This window comes from Lepisosteus platostomus, chromosome 25 (assembly GCF_059453375.1).
Source record: "Lepisosteus platostomus isolate fLepPlt1 chromosome 25, fLepPlt1.hap1, whole genome shotgun sequence".
NCBI lineage: Eukaryota > Metazoa > Chordata > Actinopteri > Semionotiformes > Lepisosteidae > Lepisosteus > Lepisosteus platostomus.
Window position 1 is genome coordinate 13,165,521 of NC_142635.1, and position 21,904 is coordinate 13,187,424.

The 21,904-nt window shown below is 44.9% G+C and overlaps 2 protein-coding genes and 1 long non-coding RNA gene across 5 annotated transcripts in view; 1 reads left to right on the forward strand and 2 right to left on the reverse strand.

Moving 5' to 3' along the window:
• LOC148641141 (cell surface glycoprotein MUC18-like) overlaps window positions 1-7,528 on the forward strand; it is a 52,054-nt gene extending 44,526 nt beyond the window's left edge. Inside the window, exons 12-17 of one of the 3 annotated variants that reach the window (XM_088618966.1) lie at window positions 283-424; window positions 1,065-1,103; window positions 1,868-1,900; window positions 3,583-3,709; window positions 4,378-4,495; window positions 4,935-7,528. In XM_088618966.1, coding sequence (XP_088475092.1) covers window positions 283-424; window positions 1,065-1,103; window positions 1,868-1,900; window positions 3,583-3,709; window positions 4,378-4,495; window positions 4,935-4,937 — 462 coding nt within the window. In that variant the 3' untranslated portion in view covers window positions 4,938-7,528. The remainder of the gene's footprint in view (window positions 1-282; window positions 425-1,064; window positions 1,104-1,867; window positions 1,901-3,582; window positions 3,710-4,377; window positions 4,496-4,934) is intronic. The other 2 variants (XM_088618965.1, XM_088618967.1) reach the window with 2 other exon arrangements.
• Window positions 7,529-8,018: 490 nt separating this feature from the next.
• LOC148641142 (uncharacterized) lies at window positions 8,019-10,997 on the reverse strand. Its single transcript, XR_015929942.1, has 2 exons — window positions 10,512-10,997; window positions 8,019-9,987 (listed from the first exon to the last, which is right to left on the reverse strand). It is a non-coding gene; the product is annotated as an uncharacterized LOC148641142 (long non-coding RNA).
• A 1,438-nt stretch (window positions 10,998-12,435) lies between these two features.
• Window positions 12,436-21,904, reverse strand: part of cbl (Cbl proto-oncogene) — a 55,830-nt gene continuing 46,361 nt past the window's right edge. Inside the window, exons 14-16 of the mRNA XM_088620062.1 lie at window positions 21,451-21,563; window positions 20,278-20,478; window positions 12,436-19,462 (exon numbers count right to left, since the gene is read on the reverse strand). Coding sequence (XP_088476188.1) covers window positions 19,188-19,462; window positions 20,278-20,478; window positions 21,451-21,563 — 589 coding nt within the window. The 3' untranslated portion in view covers window positions 12,436-19,187. The remainder of the gene's footprint in view (window positions 19,463-20,277; window positions 20,479-21,450; window positions 21,564-21,904) is intronic.

Genomic DNA, 21,904 nt, shown 5'->3' on the forward strand with positions numbered 1-21,904 from the left:
TTTGTTATGATGATGAAGTATTAAGAAAGTACTTAAAGGATACAACTCACTTTTTAAGCACAGTGGTTTTTTCCCCACTCTTGGTATTGATGTACATATCTGGCCTTTCGCTAATTAGTTTGTTCTCCTGTGCTTGTGAAAACTGCACTCTGATTATTTTCTGGGCATCTCAAACGTCCCTTTGTCAGCCTTAACCATCGGGGAGCCGGACCAGATCTGTTGAAATGAGAGACGTTTCCCAGCTGGGCAGGGGAAGCAGTAACTCTTGGCTGTGTGTTTCAGGACTGGCGGGAGGTGTTCAGCCACGCGGGTGAGCAGCATGTGGTCAGTGTGGTGACCGTCAGGGTGACCTCCGGCCTCCAGGCGGCTTGCAATGCTTCGAACGAGGCCGGCTTCGAAGAGCATCTCTTCACCATCTCAGCCAGTGAGTGCCAGTCTTGCTGTGAGCAGGAGGTCATTTGCACATTGGTGGTGACGTTTGGGCTAGTTTATCTCCAGTGATGCCTGTGTAATATACCGTACAGCCACCGACACCAGAAGGTCGGACGTTTGGACAAACAAAGACTTGCAGACGCTCTATAGCCCGTATTGCATTGAGCGCCTGCTTCTGGACAAGGAAACCAGCTTGGCATGGTTTTCATTTCCCACACCCAGGGGGAGAACATTTTTCCCTTGGTAAACTTCCGCTAGCGAGCAACTCACGGAGGGATGTTCTGATGCACAGCACAGGCCTCTTTTTTTCCCCCCAAAGCTGACCGGCTCTCACGCAGCCAGGCTCTTGATTGATTTCAGCTTCGGATTTGCAGACTCACCCGGCTTTATAAGGCAATATTCGCGAGTGTCGTAAAGATAGAAGTGTTGGCTGCTTTAGAAAGATCACCAACAACTTAACAATGAACGGTTGCCCTTAAGAGCCTGATTTGTGCATCAGAAATACCCACTGTGTATAGTTTGCAATTACAAGTGATTGTGTAAGCCCTATTTTCCCTGGTGTGAAGACAAGGAACAGATACAGCAGCAGTGATTTGCTGTGATGGTAATAAATCTCACTTTTTGTATTCCAGCTCCTCTGGTAACTACCTCTACTGCTCCGTCCACCACTGGTGAGTTTCAGCTTTTACTGTCTGACTTCAATACACAAGAAAAAGAATCATTTTCCTACCTCTTGACCTGGAGGTCATGTGTTGCAGACTCCACAAGACTCTTCATCTTGATCTTGATGATCATTAGTCACCGAGCGATGAAAGCCATGATTAATATAAAGCCAAAAAAGCAAATTAATTCCTAATGATTTTTTCACAGTCTCTACATCCAGCACTGTCCTGTGTGAAAGCACCTCACCAGGAACATGTTGCAACACAGTATAGCTGAAAACCAGTAGAAGGTAGCTCATGTTTAAAACATCACTCATATTAAACGTATGGTTTCAATTAGCTTGAGTTTAACCAAGACAGCTTTCATCAAAATTATTTTCTTAATGGTAAAGTGACAGGTTTTAGATGTTTAAGTGCCATGAAAGCCCCTAATCAAAAAGTTTTTGTTAAGTTGATCTCAAGTCAATGTAGAATCAGAGTCAGAATCTACTTTATTGAAATTTTCCTTTGGCCTCATTGAGACAACAATATCAAGAGTGTCATGCAGGATACCTAAAACCTTCAGTGGATCTTACAAGATGTATGCAATCAGTGCAATATAACTGACAATTCAATATAACAATACAACAAAAACATAGGGTTCAGGTGTGACACAGGTGTATAGGCTGTCAATACAGTGCTGGGAAGAGGCTCATACATTGGAGTTTGAAAGAGTAATGGCACTTGGAACGAATGACTTCTTAAAAATGTTATTTCCCTCTGGTTTGTTCTAGTCACAAAATCCAAAGAGAAGATTGTGAAAAAAGGTTTGTGCTTCCCCAAAACACTCCCTATTCTCAGCTTTGCCCCCACCCCAACTCATTCCCACCCTCCCACTGTGAGCATGCACGGCTACATCTAACCTAAAGCACACCTTTCTCGCTCGGCTCCTCCTCTACAGAGCCTCCAGGTGTGTCTGCAGCAGCACTCGAGTCTTCACAGCCAGAGCACGGTCTGAAAAATAAAACCCCAGGGCAGCTCTGTCCCCCTGGACACGCTCCACAGCGTCACAGACAAAGGCGCCTTGCCCCCAGGCCCTGCTCCTGCACTGAACCCTCAGCGAAGACCCAAGTCATTCTTTACAAAGAAAAAAACAACAACGTATCTTGAAAATCTGCCTATTTTCATTCCCCTTTACTGCGTTTCAAATGTGGTATAAAAAAAACAAAACAGAAAAGCCGGCTGAGGAGAAACGCAGTGAAAATCCCGAGTCAGCTCGGACAGCGCTGAGGGAAATTTGATGGAGGAGTGCGAAAACAGTTTGTGCTGCACTCAGCAGCTCTGCCCTCACAGGCTGCCTTCCTACAGTAGCTCAAGCCCCTGTGACAGGCTGAACTGCAGTCTTTAATCTCTGGTAAACCTCAGGGTAACGGAGCAACAGGGGCACAGAGCATGATACTGCATTGGCGCTGCAGAGAATACAGAAGAAAGAACTAAGCTTTTGCTTTTTAATAGAGGTTTTACCTCCATTTGCAGAGCACTGAATCTTCGAATTGAAAAAAAGCACAGAACACAAATACTCGATTACTTTGGAATATGAAAGCAATGTTCTGACCCAGCAGGCTCCATCAGAGATTACAGACTGCACGGACACGGGCGATTTTCTTGTTGCAGCTTCAGTTCACATTGGGGTCAACCCAGTGGTATTCCAGCACGGGGCAGGTTTTATTCATCTGAGCAGACCTGCGCTGCCTTCTTGCAGTGAACAGAACCAAAACAAGTTTGCCCAATTTCGTCACCTGAGCCTTTCGGTTTCCCCCCCGACTAAAGTGCTCTGAAATGATGAAATGCTGGTGCCTACTCCAAGGCAGTGAAAAAAGTAAATAAAAAAGGACAAAAGATTTGCTCAGATAAATAAACTGCTGCATTTGTGTAACCTGTCTCTGAACTGTTCTTCAATTACATTATAGAGCATGGCAAATTCTCGTGTTCAAATAACAAGAATGTGGGGGAACAAGGGGGTGATATTTCTGGATCTGTGGGACCTTCACCAGTGTTCAGAGGTCAGAGGTGGAGATATTCCATAATCCGTTTTCTAGTAAAAGTGGAAAACAAATTCCTCCACCTGTTACATTTCAACTGTGAAAATGATTAGTTAACCAGACAATGTCAAAATGATCACTGTCGATGATCATTTGCTTACAAAGCTGAGGATTTGGCTGAAACACTCTGGAATGAGGTACAAGAGAATGACACAGGAGCCCCAACTGGGTTTTGATCCCACACGCTATTGAGTCCAGAGACCTCGCCACTAGCTCCACAGGGCTGCATCTAGAGCACAACCGGATTTTCAGGCTCATCAGCAGAAATGCCTTTGTAGACGGAAAAAAAATTAATCGCTCCAGGGTACTGCAGTTCGATGTGCACGGTGAAAAGAGCACAGCGAACACCAGACCTTCAGAAGATGGAAGAAATTTACCCCTGCTGCACTTTCCTTCGTCTCCTCTAGAGGGCAGTGGCGTCATCATCGCGGTCATCATCGTGTGTATCCTCCTCCTCGCCATCCTGGGCAGTGTCCTCTACTTCCTGTACAAGAAGGGCAGGATCCCCTGTGGCCGCTCGGGCAAGCAGGACATGTGAGTCTCCTTCAGACGTTCAGGACTTTAATGTAATCTCCCATTAAGGGTGAGCATAGGCTTATGATGGGTTACAATGGAAACAGAAAACAATACCATTTCTATAGATACTGTATCATAATGCAGTCATTGGTAGATCGGGAGCACAGATTCAACAAGGCCAACAAAGGAAGACCATTTTTAGGTGGTTATGGGGATCATACGTAAAAAAAGGAAAAAGCAAGGGCAAATCTTGATTAAGAAATCCCCAAAAATATAAAGGAACTGCTTTTTAATTGACAGATCCCAGCTGACACTAGGGTGGACGGGGAAATGATCAAGCAAAGGCTTTGTTTTGATGCTCGGCCTGCAGCACAAGTCAACAATTTAGGGTTTGGGTGTAGTTTATGGGTGGGTGTTGGGTAAGAGGAGAATGCTGTGGCAAAACGTAGGCCGAGCAGAAAGCAAGTACATTTATGAAGTGGGGATGCTGGAAAGGTTGGTGAGTGTGTGTTGGGGTGAGGGATGACAGGTGCTCAGGGTGCAGTTTTAGGGCTTTAAGGTCCAGCTGAGAGCAAGGCTGAGGATTAGGAGGAGGAAAAAGGTTAGTGTTGTCAATGTAGTAGCAGCAGCTGTGTGTTTCTTGGGTTAATGCTGCTGGTGGTAACAGTGAGCGTGTTCCTCCTCAGCACAAAGGAAAAAACCACGAAGGATGACATCGTTGTGGAGATGAAGGCAGAAAAGCCAGCTGAGGAGACAGTGCTGCTACAGGGAGTCAATGGTGAAAAGAAACCCCCCAGTGACCAGGTAACTATAGAGGCTCAAATCAAAAATCAACGGCTTTGAAGCTTAAGGGCTTCACTGATCTGTGTTTCATGTTGATTTTGTTGGAAACGAATTTCCAGAATACAAGTGGTCATTCCAACAGAGATGAGTACTTTATCAAATCAGTAGAGAAAACATCTCTGTACTAGGGCCCTACCAATATCTTGATAGTTGCAGATTCCACAATATTTATATATTGGGCTTCAACAGCAATGTCTTCCTATGTACTGGACTGCATTGCAAAACACAGAGCTTCTGCAGGCATGTTACAGAGTTGCAGCACTTGAGGTTGACTTTCCAGCTCTATGTGTGCTGGGATAAGCGATGTAGCCGTATCTTAAATATGTCACGCTGCAATATCTCCCTTCAGGCTGTTTACGTTCTCCTGTTTTTTTCTCTTCTCTTTGTTTTTCTTCTGGAGTAAAGTGCGAGAAATACATCGACCTGCGGAACTGAGGCCCGGAACGGAAAAGGGTGTAAAAGAGATGGAAAATGGCTTGCTCCTCCTTCGAGTTTTGCGCAAGGTGTCATTTTAGCAAAGCAGATCCTCCTGTAGATACATTCATGAGCCCTTTTAGAATCCCGTCCCCACACAGCTAGTCACAGCTCGAGACGGCTCCTTTCAGAGAGGGACATTCGGAAACAAATCCCAGATGGGGCGACCAAAACTTCTCTCGGAGACGAAAATGTTAATTTTTCAGTTGAAGATCCCTTTTTTTTAATACTTTGTGTTTTATTTTTATTTCCATTGCCATTCCAGGCAATGGGTGTAAATGATGTTTATTTTTGTTGTGCGTGGCGTTTGTAATATATACTGTAGTATTTAAAATAACTTCAAGACAAAACGACTTTAAAACAGAAATGGCACCTGTACTTCAATCACGGCGGCTTCCACTGTGTTTAACGCAATTTCTTTTTTGATGTTTTAGCTTTCCCTTTTCGATAGAAGAATCGATAGAACGCCCCTAACCCGAACCCTAACGCTAACACAACACTGAGATACTGGGAGTTCCATCCTTACAGAGTGATGCAGAGACCACTGTGCTAGACTGGTGTCTCTCGTACAAGTAGGCCCTCTAGTTTTAGCCCTTAGCTTTCAGATCTCTTACATATCTTACAGCCTGTGCCTTGTTCATTTGGCTGCCAATTGCATGGCTTGTTAAGAACACACATGCAAACAGAAGGATCCTGTTCATGGAACCCTCACGTTTTGGTTTTGGTTGAGATCGACTACGCAACAGAATATCAGGCTCCTTTTTGGCTCGGACACATTATCATCGAATCATGCTTGGGCACGCAGCATGTGAACGAAATGCACTGAAAATATCACCTGCAAGAACAGGAACATCCTTAAGGAGGTAGATGAGGGACAGGGCTATTCCATCACCAATATACTCATTCCAAGTCACTTTGAAACTGCAACAACATCGCTTGGGCAAGGTGGGGTACATGAAGAACTGAGTGTAAATAAGTACCTCCTGTTTTTTTTCGCATACGTTTTACTTTGCTACATGGGAGGAAAAAAAAGCGTTATGGGTCTCGTGTATGGCTTTGTTTCCTTATGCCCGATACGTCTTTCCTGAGCTTCGTAAAAATGAATTCATTTCGGGTCTCTCCAATCCTCTTCTATTGATTTGCTCTGAGGTCTTGTGTTAACAATAAAGCAGCAAACAGGCACAAAGACCAAACAGTCGCCTCAGTAAGAGCAGTAAAAACGCAATCTAAACCTGAGACAGCGTTGCAGGTGATCAGGGGTCTTCTCTGGACACTTGACTGCAATGGAATGAATGGAAGACCTGGGTTTCTTGGTGCAACACTGGTATGCAAAAACAGTGCTGCCTAATTAACAAGACAATGTCAAGTGCTACACAAATACCAATAGTTAGACTTCAGCTACAGTTATGGCTTCCACTGCAGAGAGGATGCCTGGGATCTGTAGCCTCAGCCAAGTGGGAACACCTGAAACATGGCAGAAAGGGTGGAAATAATTCCCTCACCTCTCAGCAGCACGTGGAAAGTGGAGGGAAATTCCCAGGTCCCTCACCCTTCTTTCAGTTGTGTCTTGTAGTTCACGGTTGCCGGGAATTTCAAGAGGGAAAAATGGGGATTTGGAGGCGGGAGGGATTTCTGTAGAAATTACATTACAGGGTTTCCAAGTTTCGGGGCAGGGTGTGAAAATGACGGTTATGTTCACCTCCTTTCCTCGGTGGGCTGAACTGAGTCCTCAGTGCTCCCTCTAACTGGAGGTCTAGCAAGGGGAGAGACAGACCAGATACTTTTACACTCCGTTTCCCTTGTTCACACAGAGCAGAGAGCCTTTCCTGTGAACTACTGTCGAGCTCTTGCACTGTTTGTAAATAATTGTGATGTAGAAATGTAGACTAGCTGATGGTTCAGCTGACTGAGAGGTGCTTGTTCAGCGTTTGTTAAAAATTAGCGCCTCCTCCTAGATTGTTATCTTCCAAGTGCAGGGCTGTCTTCTGGGTTTTTGTTTTAATCCAGACATGAGTCACACTGAAATGTTTTGGTCCCTGATTTTGTGTTAGAAGAAAATGATCGTGAACCCAGGACACAGAGCTGTTTTGGAAATGAAACACTGTTAAATGTGTTGTCTTGGGTCATTTTGAGTGACCTTTTAAGTGTTTAGCCTCGCAGTAGGTGTAGAGCTTAGTGTTTTACTGCAAGTCTGCAATATTGAATGCTGGGCTGCAGTGTTCAATAGCTTAGTGCTGAGTACTGGAACGCAGCGTTCAGCAGCTTAGCCCTTAGTGCGGGATTACAGTATGTTCAGTCGGTCAGTGTTGAAGGCTGACATGCAGTGTTCAGTTGCTCAGTGTTGGGTAACTGGGCTGTAGTGTTCAGTAGCTCAGCACTGTGTGCCGGATGCCAGTTTGTATAAAATACTGTTTATGTACTTTTAAAGCACAGCATCTGAAGGAAAGACACAACAGTCTGACTTGGGCCAAAGCAGCATTTTCCTAGTAATAAAAATAAACTCACAGAAAGAGAAAATTAGCATCTTTGTTACACTGCTGTTACTTTCATTTGTTTTGTTTATTTTAATGTGTTAACTTAAAATGGTGTTTGACTGTTGGGCACCTTAAGACTACTCACTGGATAATTTATAGTCAAACCTTTTCACTTCTAAAACACAGCCTTGGTCCATAACAGCACATTAGGCTATGAGGAGGTGGGAAGAGTCAAGGTACTGTATGTAACAAGCATTTAATCCTGCAAAGACAGACAGACACAATACAACAGCTGCTGGATGTCAGGGAGGGGGGGGAGGTTGCCTTGGAAACTTCGGAATCAAACAAGGAGCATTCCAGGGGTCTGGAAAGAGCACCGACAGCCCCTGCTTCATCTTAGCCTACGCTGTCCCGAAAAGAGCTTTTCGAAACACCGTTTGACTATAACCGATGTGAATCTGTGAACATTAAAAGGTGTGAGTCAAGCGTAAGACAGGAGCCGGGAGTCAAGAGAGACAAAACAAAAAAACTGTGCCTTGTTTAGATTTTTTTATTTTATTTTAGCTGGATGTATAGAAGTGAACGATGTCACATTCAGGACTAGAAATGCAAGGCTGGGGGAAGGAGACAGCGTGTTTGGTGTAGCCCCACAGAACAATCTCCAGACCTCAGGTTGGCTCCAGTAGCTCCCGAATTACATTACTAAACGAAATGAACAAGAAAGAAAAGAAGGGAACTCAATTTTCTTTGATTAAGTTAAACTATTTAAATACTGCTGACAGCTCAGATGAATCACTGTAAACATTCTTTAAAGAGCTGACTGCAACCCTAGGACTCGGAGGAATATTGCTCTGGTGTGGATTTCAAAACGACATGATAGCGACCTTCCCGCTTCTACTTTTTTTTAATTCTTAATCTTCAGGATTTCCTGCATGTGTTTTTTTTTAAGGACTGCATATAGCACCCAAAAGAAAAAAAAAGATATAGAATTTCAGTTCTTAATTGGTTTTACACTTTCGGGTCATCCGAGTTTTTTTTTAATCCTCACAAATGATTAAAGCAGCGTCTCCCTTCTCAGCCCTCAGCAAAATGCTTTTTGGGAGCTCTTCTAACCTCTGAAAACTGTAAACGACTGTTAAAATCTTCCTCTTCCTCTGATTTTTAATGGTGTTTTTTTTTTGCTACTGTGTGTAAATTAAGATTTACTTGTGAACCTGAAGCTTGTAGTTATTTTTTACTGTTATTTTGAAAGAAAACAATGCCAAATAAACGTGACTTAAAAAAAACACCCCGCATTTAGTTCCTTGTTTTTTAAAACCTGGAAATGAAAGCTTTATCACTGCTACCGCAGCACAGCTTTGAGGTCCTGCGTTCTACTCTGGACTGGGGCACCTCTGGGCGCCTCGGTTCTCATAAAAAAAAGAGGCGCTGGCTGGGTTCATGATCTTCTTCAAGCGATTGCAATGGGCAATCGTCCAGGATGCAGTCCCATCTCCTAGCCTGGGCCTTCCAGGGACGTTTCTGGGATGTGGCGATCTGTACCGTGAAGCGTCATTAAAACCATCTTCGGAAAAGCTTCCAAAATTCCGCTCCCTCCGGTTTGCGATTAAAACGTGGACCCGAAGACGCAGTGCCCGCGCCCAGTCTTGCTTTGTTGATGAGATCGGTCGTGCACAGAAGCAAGAAATCAGAATAAAAGCCAAAACGGGACACAACGAGAGCCTTTTTCCTGCTTCCAAGCCTGGAGATCTTTCGGAGGAAAGTCAGCGAGGCTGGGTATCCCTCACACCGCTGGAATCGCCAGTTTCCTGTTCCCTATCCATGCCGTGAGAAACTGGAGGAAAATAACATCGTCGGAGAGATCAAAGATAATGTCGAAAATCCTTGGCTATACGAGGAGAAAAAAAAACTAAATTAAACCTTCTTCTATATAGCTATTAAAACTTCAGTTTCAGAAAAAAATACTCCCCCAAAAATTCCCAGTACTTCCAAAGCCCATTGTTCCCAAAATTCCAAACCCAGACAGGAAGCAGCAGCAAACAAACAAATGTAGCCCCATGGACCTGTGCTGGCTTTGGAAAGGATTTTCCAGGGTTCGAGAGGCTACTCTAGGAACCGAGGACGGGAATGTGGGAACATTTTTTAAAGAGAGCTTTATGTTAATTCCCTGGCACATGTACAGAGCAAAACAGATGTTGCTACTGAACCCCACCACAACTGCAATACGACAAAGAAACAAAGAAGCAAAACAGCTCGGGGGGTGGTGTCTCTAGTTCCTCGGAGAGAGATGGACTTTCCCTCCTTGACCGGACTCCTACGCAGACTGGGTTAAGACACGCTGAACATCCCTGAAATGCTAATCGACATAACCTTGAACCTGGAGACTGGAATAATCCGACCAGCAGGAGTTGCATCCTCCCTTATGGCTCTCCGTTGGCATCAGTCACTTTCAAAAGCGGGATCTTTGGCAGAATTTGAGAAGAGCTGTGCACCGTGAGCTGAGATCTTAGCTGGGCCTGTGGAGTAAACTGACCACTGTTCTGGGTATGCAAGTGGAATACATACGTAAATACAGCTGCCGGTTCGAAATTTGTCAAAACAAAAAAACAGCAGCTGGTGTCAGGACCAGTGCAACCAGTCAACAGCTCTGGAGAGAATTCTCTGCGGTAATACGGAGCACTATCGCAGTGATTTTCCGATTACAAACTTACAAGAACATGCATATAGCAACGGTAGAGACAGGGAGCTTTTAGAGGGGGCTCTGTGCTCAGAGAGCATCACCGAGGTCATTCAACTCCCTGTACTCATGTGGTTCCGTTTCTTCTTAGTCCAATAAGTAAGTCCGTAAGCCAGTACAGCCTCTCCAACCTCCCCAGAAAAGGACAATATAGCGTGATCCAGGTGGGGCTGCACATTGGTGGTGGTGGAGGGGAGCCCCCATTACCTGTAAAGTGCTTTGAGTGGAGTGTCCAGAAAAGCGCTATATAAGTGTAAGCAATTATTATTATTATTATTATTATTGATCTAACCTACCTTGAGACACGGCACGAACCGTGATCAGCTGACGATAGTCCACATTTGAGAGTAGCGTGCGAACTCCGCCCTGACAGACGTCCCAAGCTGGAGATCAAACCAGCCTCCTGGAGCCCTGAGAGTGTTCACCACCTGTGTTTTCAGACATCCTTAATTGTTTTAATTAGAACACCAGAATCGTCAGTGATTAATTCACGCTTACCTGATTGTGATGGCTATCTGCGTTACACAGTCTGCAGGAAAGTAAACGGTGCATGTACAGAATACGGAACACGTCGGTCTTTTTAAGAACCTTCTCCAGGAAGAGCGCGCCACCCAGTGGACATTTGGCGCGTTGCAGCGCATGGACTTGACATCGGAACTGAATGGGTGCTGTTCTCAATATGCAGTCCTGCCCAACTTTCTGTCTCCTTTATGGAATCGCTCACATGTGCAAAAGCAACTTCCAAAGAAAGAATAGCCGAGTACCCAATTAAACAAGCCTGAACAAGATTTAAATCACATAAAACAAGCTTACCATGCATTTAAAAAAAACAAATGGTTTACACTTTTGGGCCCTTAGACAGAAGCAATTAAAGTAGAAATGTACAGAATCACATACGAAAAGCTAAGAATGTGCCTAATTTTAAGCATAGATTTTTAATCTTAAAAAATAGTTTTAAGATGTTTTGCAATTGGGCTTCTTTAAATGGTTAAAGGATAGAGGATAAATACTGGGAAGCTTCCCGTTACTGACCCTTTCCACATCGGAAACTGTCATCAGAGCTTCAGGCAGAGACCCTGCATCTTAAGCCGAGAGAGTTTCCTCAGAGTTCAGAAACCAAGAGAGAAGAGTGTCTCACAATTGAGGCCTTGAGGAAGCAACTTGTGCAAAAGATTTGGGTTTTTATTTGGACTCCTGTCCTCGGTCCAGAAGACACAGGTGAAGCATTAAAAAGACCAGCGAAGTGAAAGAAACCATTGTGAAATGTGTGGTCATTAAAAATCCCAGGGCATTTCTTGAAAAGAGTAGGGGTGTTACCCCAGTGTCCTGGCCAAATTTCCCCCTGGCCTTTACCCATCATGGCCTCCTAATAATCCCCATCTCTGAACTGGCTTCCTCACTGTTCTCCTCCCCACTGAGCTCTGGTGTGGTGAGTGTAGTGGAGCATCATCCAGGTGGGGCTGCACACTGGTGGTGGAGGGGAGTCTCCATTACCTGTAAAGAGCTTTAAGTGGAGTGTCCAGAAAAGCGCTATATAAGTAAGAAATTATTCATTATTATTATTATGATCTCAATGCTTTTAAGTATTTAAACTTCTTAAAGCTACTGACAAGTTGCATGCAGGAGACTACTGCAGGACAACAGTAAAATGAGGAGTTAGGGATACAATGGCAACATAAAAACTGAATGTCAGGAGGCACTTCTTTACACAAAGGGGTGTGGGGGTCTGGAACAAAGTGCCCAGCCATTACGCTGAAGATGAAAATCTCTAGGATCTTCAAGGAAGATAAGATCCTGTACAGATATAAGCAATGAAATGAGTAAGATGGGCTGGAAGGAGCTCTTCTCCTCTTTTTGCACACAGAATAAAAGACTGAGATACAGTGACTTCATGGCAAACCGAGCCCAACTCTGCATAATATCTTTAAAACACGAGCTGCTGAAGGGCTGGAGGATCTGCTTTCTTTTCAGACAGAATAATTAAAACAATTACTGTTTACAAGTTAATTATTCTCTTAATTATACAGATTTAGCAAGTCACGCATCAGTTCAGTTAGGCAGATGAGTTTTCAGAACACAGTTCTGTCTCTTGACAAATAGTGATTACCAAGACCTTACAGCTGATCCACTGATGCTTTATACATTTAATGAAAAGAAAACTATGCCCACTGTCCAATTCTATTTATGAAACAGTAAACAAACCAGAAATATATAAATTTATTCAAAAATGTTTTAATGACAGGTGCATAAATTCCAGAAAAATAAAAAATACACAATGTAACTCTAAAATAGGGGTATAGCCTCAAAATAATTAATAAATAACATTAGTATTTCTAAACATTAATGCAATGGAAAAACAAATTTGCAACCGATGAGAAAAACAATACAAAAAAATAAAATTGTGCTACCCTTTATGAAAAAGAACTATCTAAATGGGATATTTTCTTATATTTACTTTATTCCTTTGTTTTATTTCATTTTTGTACTGGCTGCAGAAGGATTAAAAATTGTTAATAAAAGATGTATTCCACATTCTTAAATTTTATATTAACGCCACTATTCCATCATAGATTAAAATATATCATCCAAACAGAACATTAACACTGATATATTATAGGAATTGATATTAGTTTATTTCTTTTAAGCATAATAATTATAATAAAATAAAATAATGCAAAACAATTTTCTAAATTCAAGAATTACTCACATCCTCTGTTAAGTCATAGTCACCCCTATAATCAGTGTATCTCATGTTGGGGGGAATCTTTTCTAACCCTGTTTGGGAAACCCCCTTTTCGGCATGAAGTCCACTGCTGACTTCAATAACACTCACGACACTGGGTGGCTAGCCACAGCCTGACAATTGAAACGCACTAAAACTGTAATAGCTGCTTGGCTCTGTTTCCAATAGACATACGCAGTCAAAAGAAGTCAAGTGGCACTCCAACGTAACAGCAAACGCAAATCACCATGCTGACAATCGTGGGGAAAAACAAACAAACAAACAAACAAACAAACAAACAAACAAACATTTTCTAAGGCAAGGAGAAAGCACTGCCCACTCGAAGCATTTTGTTCCATTCTGGGCATGCCTGCATCGGCTGTGCGGTGTTCTGCTACACGGGTCCGAACAGGCAGGCTGATGCCTGCACATCTGGACTTTATTCTAGCATCAGTCTTGTGTCTGTGTGGGAGGGGGATGCCTTGAATGAGATAATCAACACAGCAAAGGCCGAATACAAACACAACACACTTACAGGCAACAGCAGCCCTCTCTCTGTAAATATAATGTATATATATATGTATGTACACCAGAATACATTGTTTCATACAGGAGATACATTTCAAGCCTTCTCTTGCAATATTATATATAAGTGAAGATGCAACATCTCTGGATGTTCGAGCACCCTGTAAAAAACACATTCAATAAATACCGGTCATTCTGATGCAGGTGTCCGAAACAACTGGAATCAAAATATGCCCTGTTATACATGGTGAAATATTACTTGGACACTGGCGTCCATATTCTGAAACTTTTCGATTAAAAAATATCGGGCTAGGCAGAGAGGAGCACAGCTCTTTTCACGCAGACGGGTCACACCACGACGGGGTTTGGAAAGAAAAGGCATTTTCTCAGCGTTTCCCTTCAAGGTTATGAGAAACGACATGAATTAGGAGGTTAAAGTAGCATTTCCGTGTCTTGCGCCTTAACGTCTGTACCTTAGTGAAGCAAAGCTCTTATTACAATACTTTTGACAGCACTTTGGTGTCACAGAATAACACCAACACAATAAATAAGTAGCTATCAGTACCTTTTAACGTTGTTTACAACACTAAATCGCGATGCTTACTTCTAACGTGAAGTCTGAAGTGACAAAAGGCAAAAGGAGAAAAAAAAAGATACACCTGGCAATAAATTACACGATAAATTAAAAGAAATCTTCAGGCAACACGGGAAAGAGCTCCCTCTGGTGGCCAAAGTCAAACACAGCAGTCATTCCGCACCGCCGCTCTCTCATGTCCTTTCACCGAATTACAGAGCGGAGAGAAGGTCCGATAACAAGCATAAATCACTCCGATCACAAGAACAAAACTAGTGAAACACTTCTGAAACGTAACATTTTGCAAAAGAGCTGCTACAGCACTGCCATACCTCAGTTTGCAGTCACAGACACGCTGGTGGTTTTCCGCTCAGCGCCGGACAGATAGAAAAAAAGGAAGCCTTTTCCGGGGTGAAGCGATCCGGTTCGGGCCCAGATCACTTCTTTTCGAAAGAAATCGAGCAGGTCTTTTTACAACGCAATGCACTCGTGTGGTGGTCTCTGTCCCGACAAAAGAAGAACTGTACAGAGCCGCCTGCCTGACCCAACGCCATGCATACGTCTTAAGAAAGACAGAAACGGACGGCGACAAAAGCTCGGACACTCCACGGGAGACCAGATCCAAAGAGTGTAATCGGCGACGTCCACACGTGAACGGCCCTCCCACAACGAAACAAGGATCGCCCACTGCCTTACAGAATCACATTTAACCTCAGATAGTCAACTTCATTCTCCTGGTCCATGTAAAGCCCTCTTAATGAGACCCAACCTTCTTCCTCTTCTCTGATCAAGCAAATGCATGTTGTTGTCAGCGCCGAGCTCAACATGCGGATATCGACCACGTTGAAAGAGATCTATCCAGCTCGTTTCCCACGGAGGAAGAAAACACACTCTACCGTTTCTGCCTCACTCGTTGTGATTTAACCTTTGGTCCTTTTTTCTTTAAAAAAAAAAGGTTGTTAGAATTTACAGTGTCTGTAAAATGATTCATGTCGGACCATCCTAACCAAAGGCCGCTGTTGTCTCGTCCACTCTTTCAAACTACAAGGATGAAACCCCCCACTTGGGGAAACTTGTGGCGTGTGCAGGTTTAAGAGACTTTGTTCTGGAGATTTTTTTTTTTAATCTTCCTTCAGCAAAAGTATGGCACCTCTCACAGTATCACCGATACAAGCAAACAAAACCTCGGAAAGAACTTCAAGGAACGACAAAAGTTACCTTTGTGCTCCACACATCGGTACTTTCATCCGTTTGGTTTTAAAGTGACAGTATCTTAGCACGATCGGCAAGTTAAACTAAAACCAAAATCTATATTTGCAAAAAACAACAACAACAACAACAACAACAAAGCACTTCTAGCATGTACAATGGTAGCACAGGAAGATCAAGGTAGCGACAGATGACCAGTCCGAGACCGCTGATAATTCCTATACTTCACATTGCTGAGCCGAAACTCCGAGGTTAATTAATTAATCCTATTTGTAATGAAAGACAACAGACAAAATCCACAGGCCTTCAAGTAAAAAACAAACAAACAACAAACCACTCAAACGCTACACTCGGAAGTTTGTAAAAGAAGAAAACAGGACAGAAGTTTCCTTGAAGAATGGTCTATTAAAAAGAAGAGGTCTATTTTCGCTGCAGCCCAGCGCCGGCGACGGTTCGACAGCAACTTTGATCAGTGACTGCAGATCCCCTTTGCCTTCAAACGGGTCAATGACCTAAATACAGATGACGTGTCTTGAAATGTCTTGTCGAGTGGTATATTAACGGTCATAAAAATGTACAGTGCTTTTTCTGGCGATGAACACCCATCAACTGCCAGCGAAACGTCTTTTCACACCCCGCGTACACACGTCGTGCAAATGCACACTTTGCGGCCAAAAACAAGAGCAAAAGAGAGTGTACTCCTTCTCTACTCCAATAATATCAGAATCCCTGTTGTTTGCGTTTCGCTGTCCGATTCCGCAACTGTTAGCGTTACGAATTGCACGCCCTTTCTTGTTACTTGGAGAGTGCACCGCTTTTGACTTCTCTCAGTTGTAAGAAAAAGATTTTCAAAGGTCTGAAAACAAAGACTGGGGGAGACAACAGCAGAACACCAGGGAGAAGACGTCAACACGTCTTTTTTTTTTCAACCGACTAGAATTACTGGGAGCCGAGATGCGCTGAAGTCTCAGCGAGAGCCGTAAACCACAACTTAAAATATTCTGCAGAGGTGCACAGCTGTTTAAAACAATGCTGTTACTGCTTTCTTCCCCCAAGCGTCCTAATTTTATTCTGACGATGAAAAAACGGTAACCTGAGACATGCGTCAAACTCAAAAACACTAAAATAGGGTTAACATCTGAAACCCAGACCCGCGCATCAAAACTCAATCATGCAAGACGGAATCGGTGTTCCGACACAATTCGTTTCCTTTAGAGATCAACAGTTTCAGTCATCGTATTGCAATCGCAAAATTGAGTCTCTAGAGCAAAGAGAGCCAAACACTGAGGTAGCGCTAACATGGTCTTTTTCTCCTAGCGAGAACGGACTGATAGGACTCGTCTTTCTTCATACTGTAGAATTCATGGCGGGTTTAAATGACGGGCAAGCATTTCAAATTTTGTTCACTGCAAGACGAAAGGTTTATTTTTTAGCTCTCTTCCTCACACTCGATAAAACCATAATTCACCCCCCATCTGCATTTTCAAGTAATGCTACTTAAAACAAAAGTGCCGGCCATGATACTGTCACTTTAGAAAGAAAAAACGGTAACCATATAATATTCACACGTTTACATTTAAGGCTTAATTGTTGAGCACTAACGTGGTAGCAGCAGCAGTAAAAGCACTTCTGAATAAAAATAAAAAAACATGACAATGTCTGTAACTACAGAACATCCTTGAGCGAACCACAGCACACCAGTCACTGCTGAACTCTTCTGAGGCTTCATTGTACAAACAGGCCTGGGAGAGATGGGTCCCTCATTAAACACCAGCAATTCATTAGAAATTCATTTCTTCCTCAGGCCAGAGGAAAGCAAAACAGCCCAACCCCCACCTCCGTTTACTAGACTAGCAAGAGTTAAAAAGCTTTTATGGTTTTAAACAATACCCTTGGGTTTTTTTTTTTAAAAAAAAGACCTTATCATACTGCGTTTATAGTACACATTCATTGGGCCAGGAAGAAGATGTGAATGAAGAAAGGAGTTCCATTATAACAGTGTGGAGGAGGAGTCTCCTGAGGTTCAAATACAGATCAGCCAAGAATCCACATCTCCCCATCCAGGAACAAGACACACAGGAAAATCCTTCCAATATCTTCAACGTCACCAGCAATCCTCTGCTGCATGTCCGCTTTTGAAAATCAGAAAAAAAGTTTTCCGCCCACCACATACCGATTCCGTATACTACTGCCTGGAACAGGGAATTAGAGTCTTAGAAATCTTCATTTTGATCAAGGAGCTTCTGTTGGCAAACATAAATGGGGAATTTCTGTCGGTATTCAACCGGGCCTTTTCTTCGAGGGTGACATTTGGGAAACAGTTTCGAGAAATCTGAAACGCACACATCAGGGGAGGGACAATGCGGAGTACACAATTCTCAGGGGGGTACCATCTCCCCCTTAAACTCAGCCCGCGGCTTCTGAAGACTGGAGCCCTCGCCTTTTTAGAGCCAATTCAGAACTCGGAGCAGTGCGATGAGAAACCGGGCACGTCAACGTTTTTGGGAGATACTGGGAGAAGGGAGAGCGCTCATGGCTGGTTAACTAGGGCATCGGAAAAGCAGGAGTAAAGGCCTCTGGTGGTGGAGACATCTAGCGTTAATGCGTTTGGCCCACGAGTGGGTCCTTCCGGGCGCGAGGAGGCAGGTGGGCGGTGAGTGGTCAGGAAGCTGAATGAACCAGCAGTCCAAATTCCTAAAAACGCCCTCATTTCATCAGTCACATGAGGCGATAGCCAAAGCTCAGCACACCCCTGGGGCCGGTGTCTTTCCTTTACTGTAAGGGCGAAACCGATTCTGGCGACTGACCTTTTCAGGGTGAGCAAAAAATAATAATACACATAATACAAAACATGAAGAAAGAGGGAGGCTGAGGGGCACAGGATCCATTTCAAATTCAGGCCTCAATCGCTCTGACTGTTCACGCAGCCCAGGTGAATTGGGGATGCCTAGGAAAGACAGGCCCGGGCTGTTTTACAGACGGGAACAATGCAAGCACTTCCATCTTTAACCTCAGCCGGCGGTCCCATTTCCTCCGGTCGCCGGCCGCTTTTGAAAGCTTCTACGCCCATGCTACTTAAAAACAAAACGCACCATCGCAAAGAACGCCGACACAAACGCAACGAAAGGCCATTTCGACAGCGAGAAAGACTCGCCCTCCGGACGAGGCCCTGCACAGAAAGCTGGGAGCATTTTCCAACTCTCCTCCTACGCACCCCTGCGTCAAACCCTGCCTGCAGATATCCAGCCTGGAAAACAGAGCCCAGGGTAGGAGGAAAGGCATTACAAGAACATGTCGGGTTGCTGCTGAGCACTGCTATTGAGAACTGCGCCCCATCGCCCCCCCACCTTCAAATCAAGAGGCGGGATCGGTGCATTCACAGAAGCAAGCTGGAATGCAGAACAGTCCTGTTAGCGAAAATGTCCCAGATGGAAGAAAAAACAGGAAGTCGAGGTCGGCATGACATCCTGTGGACTGTCTTTTGTCACCGATCTCCACTGGTAACTGGAAAACACTGTGGCTTTATTTGAGTTTTTTCAGCGTTCCTATTTTTCTGAGCCACTGCTGCGGGTACACAACACCGCCAGAGCAACGTGGCTTTCCTTTGGGATGCTTTTCCAACTCCTTTCCGGGCCCTGGTGAGGAGGCATTGGGTCAGAGGGGTGAAGCGGCCTGTTTGTCTGTCCGGCTGTTGGTTGGTTGCGCTCCGAGCGACGCACGTGACAAGCCGTCCCGTGAGCTCTCTGGGCCAGGGTCCTCTGCCCGCGGTTCAGAAAATGAGGCGGAGAGATTGCGCGCGAAGGCACGCCCCTCCTTTATGCCGGCCAATCAGCACCAAGGGGCGGGGTCAGGTTGCCAGGCAGGGCCGCCGGGGGGCGTGGTTTGCAGGAAGTGGGACGGGGAAGGAGTGTGGGAGGGGGGCCGGCACACATCCGACGCTATGTGAGGATGTGCGCCGTGGAAGGAATGGAGACAAACTCTCTCAGGATATTCTTGGCCATTTCGATATTGTTCTGTGCAATCAGCAGGGCTTTCTGAATGTCCTGATAGGAGTAGCCTTGGCTCATGAGATGTTCGATCTCGCTGTTGATCTGGGGGTTCGGACCTCCTCCCCCCGCCCCTGGGGGCACGGGGCTGGGCCTCCTCTCGGAGTTGATGCGCCGGGGCAGTGGCTTGGGGGGCCTCTCTGGGGCCTGACTCAGGTCGCCGAAAGCTGTCAAGAAGAAACAAGAGATCTCTGGATGAAATGGACACGGTTTACGTTTGACAAAAACAAAAAGCTATTGTACCGACATCACCACACACAGAAAGTCAGCTTCTGATCGGAAACTTGCTTAAAACCCGCTGGAATATGATAAAAGGCTTCAAGAAATGAATTATTTTTGCATAAAAGTACATCTATGAACTGGCGTCATCACTCTGCTCTCCTCCCCACTGAGAGCTGGTGTGTGGTGAGTGTTCTGGCGCTCAATGGCTGCTGTTGCATCATCCAGGTGGGGGCTGCACACTGGTGGTGGAGGAGGAGAGTCCCTACTACCTGTAAAGCACTTTGAGTGGAGTGTCCAGAAAAGCGCTATATAAGGAATTATTATTATTATTATTATTATTATTGAAAGTGCTGCAGCACATTTCAGGGCTCATCCACTGTTACGCGTACAGTACCTGAGCCATCCAGTAATGCACATACAGCAGTATAATGAGGCACTCAGAATTGTGAATCTAGTCCATTTCTACTCAACTGTATTGTATGTCTTGTACTTGCTGTTTATAAAGCCTCTCAACGTTGGTAAAATGTAGGTAAAAGTACATTACATGACAAAATATGGTTGCGCATGGTTTTTATACCACATAAAAAATCACAGGCCAAAAGACAAACTCGGCAGCCTGACAAACCATGTCCAGAAAGCATTTTCTGTCACACTAAGTTGACAAAGTTTCTCAAGAAGGCGGAAAAAAAAAGTTCCGAAGTTATAAAACTTCAAAAGGAGTTCACGCGAACGCAGGAGACCGCAGAGGGGCGGGGCTTACAGGCGCTGGGCGCCGCCCCCTCGCCGTCCACAGAGAGCCGGCTGAAGGCGGACGAGGAGCTGGAGATGTCCGAGAGGGTGCGGCGGGCGGGCGCGATGGGCAGCGGGGGCTTGGGGAAGTCGTACCCGGCGTCGTCGTCCTCGTCGCTCCCCGGCGCTCCGGGGCCGTTGCAGCTGCCGGCGGGCGGGAGCTCGGAGTAATCTGGGGGCAGGGCCACACGACAGCGCCGTCACAGCTCAATCCCCCGCCCCCAACGCGCCCGCTGGCCAAAATATTAGGAACCGCCCCACCAAATAACATGCTGGGCAGCAGGAGCGGCTCGAGCAGGAAGGCAGCCTCTATTCCACAAGGTCAGGGGATATTTGCACCACAAATGCCATCTGATCCTTAATCCTGGTGTGTGTGTGTGTGTGGGACTAGAACTGCATTTTCCATTGGTTCCACCAGCTTTCAACAGGATGGAGATCTGGAGGATTGTTTTAGCCAGGGAAGGAAGGCAGGGAGTTCGATTTATATTCCTAATATTTTGGCCAGAGTATATTAAGAGAGAAGTGAAATACCCTGTTGCTACACCAACGGAATAATTAGAAACCCAGGACATTAGAGAAGCTTACATTCTGACAGCCCAATATCAATGACTTCATGTGGTCCTGCTTCTTATCTGTGCTTTCTGCTTACAAATAACACTATTTAAAATCCGGCTGCCGCTGGATTTCCGATGCTGTCAGAACACTGCTCTCGGGGGGGGGGGGGGGTCTTTCTCTATAAAGCCCCGAGCTTTCCCAGCTCCTCGCCGAGGTCTGACGCCTACACTTCAGCTGCAAAAGGTTCTGCCTAATCTATTCCACATCTTCCTACGAAGCTGCAAAGAGGAGAAATGTTTCACCGTGTGTACAGTATGTGATTTCTGGAACACTTAACACCGAGCGCTAATATTCCTTCTATGCCAAGTGAAAGCACAGTTGTGCGTGCATTTTCGGGGACACCTTGCTGAGGCTGTGGCTGTTAAGACTGGCTCAAAAACAGGCACAGCATCACCAAGTGCTCGTTCAATAAACCTGTAAAGTTTCGAAGTCGGACGCAGAGTTAAAAAGATACATCTCTCGGTTTTGAAACGGGGCAACGCCGAATTGTACGCTGGGGTACAAACTCCAAGGCTGAAGATTGTCCTACCTGAGTCCCTCGCCAGAGCCGGTTGGCTGATGGCCGACAGCGCCTGGGACTGGATGTTGTACATGGCTTCGTACATCTGAGGGACTTCGCCTTCCAGGTCGGTCACCATCACCCTGCCGAGACAACACGCAGACGGGGCACTGCGTCAAGTGGGTCACCCCCACACAGCGCAGGTGGACCACTCTTGTCAGGACTTGCCAGTGACGCAGCCTTAACGACGAGCCAAAAGGCTCGCACAGACTTTCATTCTCAAAACGCTATCAGACAGGAGAGAATTTCAACCATTTAAACTGAATTACTGATCAAAAGAGATGACCAAAAAAAATAGTCCAAATTAACATGCGGAAACCGTTTCCAAATACTGCAGGCATTGGATGATTTAAAAAAAGTGCAAAACAGGCTGTGTTTGCTGTAAAGATGGTGTGAGAAATCCTACATAACAGACTGACAGATG